The sequence below is a fragment of the Nicotiana tabacum genome, chromosome 2 (genome assembly GCF_000715075.1).
Source record: "Nicotiana tabacum cultivar K326 chromosome 2, ASM71507v2, whole genome shotgun sequence".
NCBI classification, from domain to species: Eukaryota; Viridiplantae; Streptophyta; class Magnoliopsida; order Solanales; family Solanaceae; genus Nicotiana; species Nicotiana tabacum.
The window spans coordinates 104,993,458-104,999,759 of record NC_134081.1 but is presented as its reverse complement, the minus strand read 5'-3'; the positions used below and the strand labels follow the sequence as shown (position 1 = coordinate 104,999,759).

Below are 6,302 nucleotides of genomic sequence, written 5' to 3'. Positions count from 1 at the left end.
AGGGGACGTTTAATAGGATGTATTAGGGAAAATAATATATGTAACTTTTGATATTATTAATTTCTTTTTTTGTTAAAGTTTTTCAACCTATGTATAACTAATACATGTATTAATCATACATCATATTTAGAAGCTATGACATTAGCAATACCTTAATTTTTAATATATGGATAAGCATGTATAAAGACAAGATTGTCCTTTCAAAACTTTTTTCCATATTTTTCCAACACATGTGGAGCGTATTCTTTTAAACAAATATTTCTTTTTTAAAATTCTGCAATACATGTTATTTTTGATATACCAAAGTAAATCGTCAATAAAAAATAGGGTGAAAATTATTTACACCCCTTAACTTTAGTTTAAAAATCAAACCCCCCCTCTCCAACACCCTAAATTTTGAACAATTATCATTCACCCCCCTTTATCCTACATAATATCTATTTTGCCCTTGTTATTTTTCAATTTCATCCTCTATGTGTAATACTCTTTTTTATTTTACATGCTATTTTTTAATGATTTTTCCTATAATTTATATGATATTATACCTTATTATATATTATAATATAAATTTATTCATACTATAAATAGAATACTTTTTATTATTTTGTCACATTTGATCGGCCTTCCCCATACCAGAACTAAAAGGACATACCAGCTCCCAAGGGATTATTTCATATTCCTTTATAATATAATGCGCATTAAGTATATATTTAAGTTATAATTTCTTAGTGATAAATAGATAATTCTTTAGGAGAGTATTATAAAATCTGCCTTTACTTTTAATAATTATAAAATTTTATATTATTTGCATTTAGGATATGTTTATAAGGTTCTCACTATATTTTATTCTTGATTGTGTAAACAAATTTTTGAAATTTGATTGCTATGAATACAATGGTTGATGAAAGCAAATTATTTTATTTTAATTTTTATTTTGCTCATCCTTTTTATTATTCAACATCAAGGAATTATATGCTTGGATATCATTTTTTATTTTTTTTATTTTGAAAATAAAAGTTATCCATTACATAAGTTCATAGCATAGATATTAGAAAAAAAAAATATCATGATACTAAAAAGGTAAAAAATAAAAACCGTAAAGAGATAGATATTGATAATATAGAGGTTAAAATAGTCATTTTAAAAAGATGATTGAGAAATAAGGGGGAGAATGATAATTGTTTAAAATAAAGGGGGAATTCGATTTTTAAAGCAAAGTTTGGGGTGCAAATAATTTTCACCCATAAAAAATAATAATACTTATCAACATTACTAATCCCAACATTACTAAATACCCTAGCTAATATACTCTACCAATTGACTCCATAGGAAGAAAAAAAAAAAATCCTTCCACTGGTTAATGATTGAAAGAGACACCTAAAGTCATTTAATGTTAAATATTCCACTCTCATGCCCTTAATTTATTACACCCAACTACTAATCTCTCCCCCTCACACCCACAATCTTGTTCTTATTCCAGCCAGTTAAACCGGTCACCAAAAATCTAGGAGCAAGCTTACAAAATTTAATTCAAAGCAATAATAAGAAAACATTAAAAAATTCATTATATTACTACTACTAAATAGGTTAATATTTGGACCTTATACTTGGATAGCAGTAATATCTAAATAGGTGTTGCTTTTATGAAGAAAGTTTTGGTTCCTTTTTTATCAGAAACCATGGAATTCCGTTAAGAATAGGTTATAACTTATAACTACAAATCACTCTGTATTTGGCTTTTCTCTCATTTTTGTAACAGCACAAAGTGAAAGACGCTTGGTTTCTTCGCGTGACTCAAACATCTAACTTTTTCTCCTCATTTTCTTTTATCTTTCTCTCTCTCATATATTGCGTGAAACTCACGGCTTATTTTGTTTGTTTTCATGTTTTTCTCTTTTGGAATTCTGTTTCATCTTTTTTGGGGTTGCAGAGTAGAAAGGGCACGTCATTTTCCAGAGAAGAAAACCAGAAAGCAGAACTTGTTATGTAAAATTCAGTTTGTTTGTTTTTTTGCTTTGAGAGTCGGCTATATTTTTCATTTGAATTGAAAGACAAGTCTCTCTAGTTTTTTCTTGGGTTTGTGTTTTCTTTAAGTTTAGTGGAACGAAAAATTGTACTTTAGATTTGTGGGTAACTATTCTGCTTACTAGATTTGTGGGTTTTGACTGAAAGGGAGAAAATCACGCCGGAGTCTTTGGTTCGCGGTGACCGGAAAGTGAAGGGAAAAGAAAGAGAAAAAATAAAAAAAGACGACTTTCTGTCTTCCTTTTTTCTTTAATTTTCCGTATAATAATTAGTTGTCTAAACGTCAAAAATTGGTTTCTAATTTATTTATTTATTTTTCACCTTGTATATTAGACCGAGTTATATTCGCCCCTTCTCATTCTCATACTAATACAATCCCGTCATTTTCTCTCTCTCCCTTTCTCCCATTTCTACTTTGTGTTTTTGTTTTTCTACTTCTCTGTTTCTTTTGGGTCTCCTCTGTTTCACAGAGTTTAGAGAGAGAAACAGTAAATTCCTATCTCTTTCTCTCTCTCAGTTTTTCTTGAATAATAATCATGTCAATGGACAAAAGCTCATTGCAATCAAACCTTGATTGCTTCTTGGAATGCACCACACCGTTAGTCCCTTCCCAATTTCTACCCCAGGTATTTTTTTTTTCGAATTCATTTCTGTTTATTAGAAATATGTAACATTTTTTAATTTAATAAATGTGATTAATGTTTTATTTGCAGAGTGAGATTAGGAATCTGAATAGGTTATGGCATCCTTGGGAAAGAGAGAAGGTTGAATATTTTACTTTGGCTGATCTTTGGAATTGTTATGATGAATGGAGTGCTTATGGGGCTGGAGTTCCTATTAAAATGGATACAGGCGAAACTTTAGTTCAATATTACGTGCCTTATCTTTCAGCTATTCAAATCTTTACGAGCAGGTCTTCTGTTAATTTTCTAAGGTAGAATTCTTTTTGGTTCTACATTTTACAGTATCTCAATTTGATCATCAATTTTGGGGGTCTTTTCTTGTCAAAAGGATTTCGTGTTTTTGGAAGTAACAACGCATTGGTTGCGTGCCAAGTTGAGTCGGTCAAAGTTTGTGATGGCAGCATAAATTCTGTTCTTTTGAAGCTAAATAGGCTAAATTAGTAGTATTAAAGATTAGTAGTTTTGTTTATGTTAGTAATTATGCGTTTCTCAAAAGTTAGATCATTCAAAGTTTGTTAACTGCATATTGTCAAAAGGATTTCGTGTTTTTGGAAGTAACAAAGCATTGGTTGCGTGCCAAGTTGAGTCGGTCAAAGTTTGTGATGGCAGCATAAATTCTGTTCTTTTGAAGCTAAATAGGCTAAATTAGTAGTATTAAAGATTAGTAGTTTTGTTTATGTTAGTAATTATGCGTTTCCCAAAAGTTAGATCATTCAAAGTTTGTTAACTGCATATTAGAGTAGCAACTTTGGTTCATAATTGTGGAGATAATGAAATTGTTCTACATTTTGATCTTCTTTTAGGGAAGAGACTGAGTCTGTTTGCGAGACGAGGGACTCGTTCAGTGATTCGTTCAGCGACGAGAGTGAAAGTGAAAAGCTATCAAGATGGGATGGTTGTTCCTCTGAGGAAGGAGATAGTCTTTGGCAAATGAATGATAGATGGGGCTATCTTTATTTTCAGTATTTTGAGAGATCTACTCCCTATGGAAGAGTCCCTTTGATGGACAAGGTTTCTTTTTGTCCCCTTTAGCTTCTATTCCCCTGCTCTTGAAAGTCTTCTTTTGATCCAAAATTTATACTGGTAGCTAGTGCTTTAGGAAATGTATGTGGTAGCAAGTTTAGTTGTATATTTCCAATTAGTTTTATCTCTTGTTTCCTTTGTTATCGACCCCTTTCTTTTTATGAACTTCATATTAGAAAGAAAAAAGGACTAACTGGGGTTTGTTTCTGTTAATAGGGATGATAGGAATAGTTCTTAGTTTGACTTTTAAGTACAAATTTACAGGCCTTATTATACTTTTTAGTACCCTTCTCCCTAAAATCATTGGTGATATATCTATTACTTTTGTTCTTTATTCTGTATTCTAGCCTAATCCGGACATTTATGTTTGACTTAATCACAGACCCATCTTTGTTTATGGAACTGATCAGACAAAATTAGAAGCATTTGTTCTTTCTTTATGCATTAGAGTTGTCTAATGATTCTTTATTTGAAAAGATATAGTATAAGATTCCATGTGAAACATGTGGTTTGAACTTTTTAGCATATATTGCTTTGTTTTATAAGTTTATTTGACTCAAAATTCTGATTCATTTTGCTCGCAGATTAGTGGCTTAGCTGAAAGATACCCTGGATTAATGTCGTTGAGAAGCGTAGATCTTTCACCAGCTAGTTGGATGTCAGTTGCTTGGTATGCCAACTCTCTCCCCCTGTGTGTCTTCGTCTCTCGGGGCTCTTATGATCATGGAACTGATGGTTTATTGGAGTAGATTTTATCAAGTTAATGAAAATTCAGACGCATAAAATAGTTTCAATTGGTTCTTGTTTCCCTGTAGTGCAACCAATTTCATACTACTTAAGTTGATCTTGCATCCTCTTGGTATTGCTCACCTGTTTGGTTGCAACCAGTAATAATGAGAAGGATTTTGTTACTAACCCTTTTTGACCTGAACATTACAGGTATCCAATATATCACATTCCTATGGGAAGAACCATTAAAGACTTGTCAGCATGCTTTCTCACATTCCACACCCTTTCTTCTTCTTTCCAAGGTATTGTTTGATCTGTCCTTTGGACATTGAATTTACCATTGCTTTTCCCTTTTTAATTGCTATTGTATGAGCGGACGACTTGATGACGTACAGAATGTTTTTACACTAATCTTTTGGTCGTCTCGTGCAGATATGGACCTTGAAGATGACATGGAGAATGGTAAACAGAAACGAAAGGAAGGAGAAAGTATCCCACTTCCACCTTTCGGTTTGGGCACTTACAAGATGCAGGGTGATGTGTGGCTTTCAGACAGGAATGGAAGGGACCAAGAGAGGCTGGCATCACTTTTTAGTGTGGCGGATTCTTGGCTAAAGCAGTTGGGTGTCCAGCACCATGACTTCAACTATTTCATGGGTATTCGTCGTGGCTAACTATTTCAAATGATGAACTGCACTTTAAACCCCGCCAATGGGGCTGATCACTGGAATCCCTTCTTGTAGGCTCTGAGGTGTTTTGGTTTGTCGCGTTGGTAGCATTAACAGCCTTAGTACTGAGGATATCTCTTATGTAAAGAAAGGCATTAGGCTTTTTTATGTGATCTTCTCCTTATCCCAAACTGAGGATGTTGTGACTTCTTTTTGTATAGAGGACTAATTGGTAGGACATGACTGTGATGACTCCTAGCACTTTGTGAGCAATTCTTGCACGCTTGTGCAAATTGCTCCATCTTTTGTATAAATTCTGAGGTGTCTTTTTGGTGTTTCTTTTGTGCTTTCCTTGTAATATTTTCATTTCATGTAAATAGTTGGATCTTTTTAAACAGTAAATTCCAGTACAAGTGGAGAAAAGATGATGGGTTCTTCTTCTGTTCACATTGAAAGACTAGCTGTTTGTTGGTTGTGGATGAGGTTGGTTTATGATTTTTATTAAAGGTCTCAGAAAGTCTAAAACATGAATAGAGGGTGGGTCCTATTTTGTTACACAAACAGCCACAGCAGTGGTGTCGACATTATGTCAGTGCCATACTAATGTGTGTTATTTTCTAAATTAGTAAGATTTCAGAAACCAGCACTAAATCTGTTGGTTCTGTTTAGTGTTTACTGGACTTTGTGTATGTAGTCCTCTTATCATACAACCAAAATTCTCTTTCATTTTTCCCCAGCTTTTTAGTCTTCCCTTCATTATATCTAAGAATGGTTAGAGCTTTTTACTGGGTGAATTGAATAAATGTTTGTCATTTTCTATTATTTAACAAATTAATCTATAGAAATAGATAACTTGCTGCTGAGGAGAAACTTTTACTCTAAATGAAAAGATGGGAAAAAGTCAAATAATATTTGGAACTTGGAAGATAGAATACATAATGCAATGTGCCTCATCTATATTGATGACTCTCACTCACACATGCGGATTAAGGATTTAAAATTTATGAGTTCTTATATACAAGTTAATATACAATAATAATTGAGTTCACGATTAAATATTTATTGATATATCATAAGTTTCTTAATAAATATGCAGAATTAGGATCAAAGTTACTGATTTCTCATTAACCCATGTGTTATACTCTAGCATGGCGTTTGTTCTCTCATGACTGTG

At 32.6% G+C, this 6,302-nt stretch overlaps 1 protein-coding gene across 1 annotated transcript; it reads left to right on the top strand.

Moving 5' to 3' along the window:
* Positions 1-1,602: 1,602 nt before the first annotated feature.
* LOC107780691 (uncharacterized) lies at positions 1,603-5,551 on the top strand. Its single transcript, XM_016601259.2, has 6 exons — positions 1,603-2,651; positions 2,739-2,959; positions 3,512-3,719; positions 4,316-4,401; positions 4,671-4,762; positions 4,893-5,551. Exons 1-6 carry the CDS (start codon positions 2,562-2,564, stop codon positions 5,132-5,134), a joined length of 939 nt encoding a protein of 312 aa, XP_016456745.1. The 5' UTR covers positions 1,603-2,561; the 3' UTR covers positions 5,135-5,551.
* Positions 5,552-6,302: the final 751 nt, after the last annotated feature.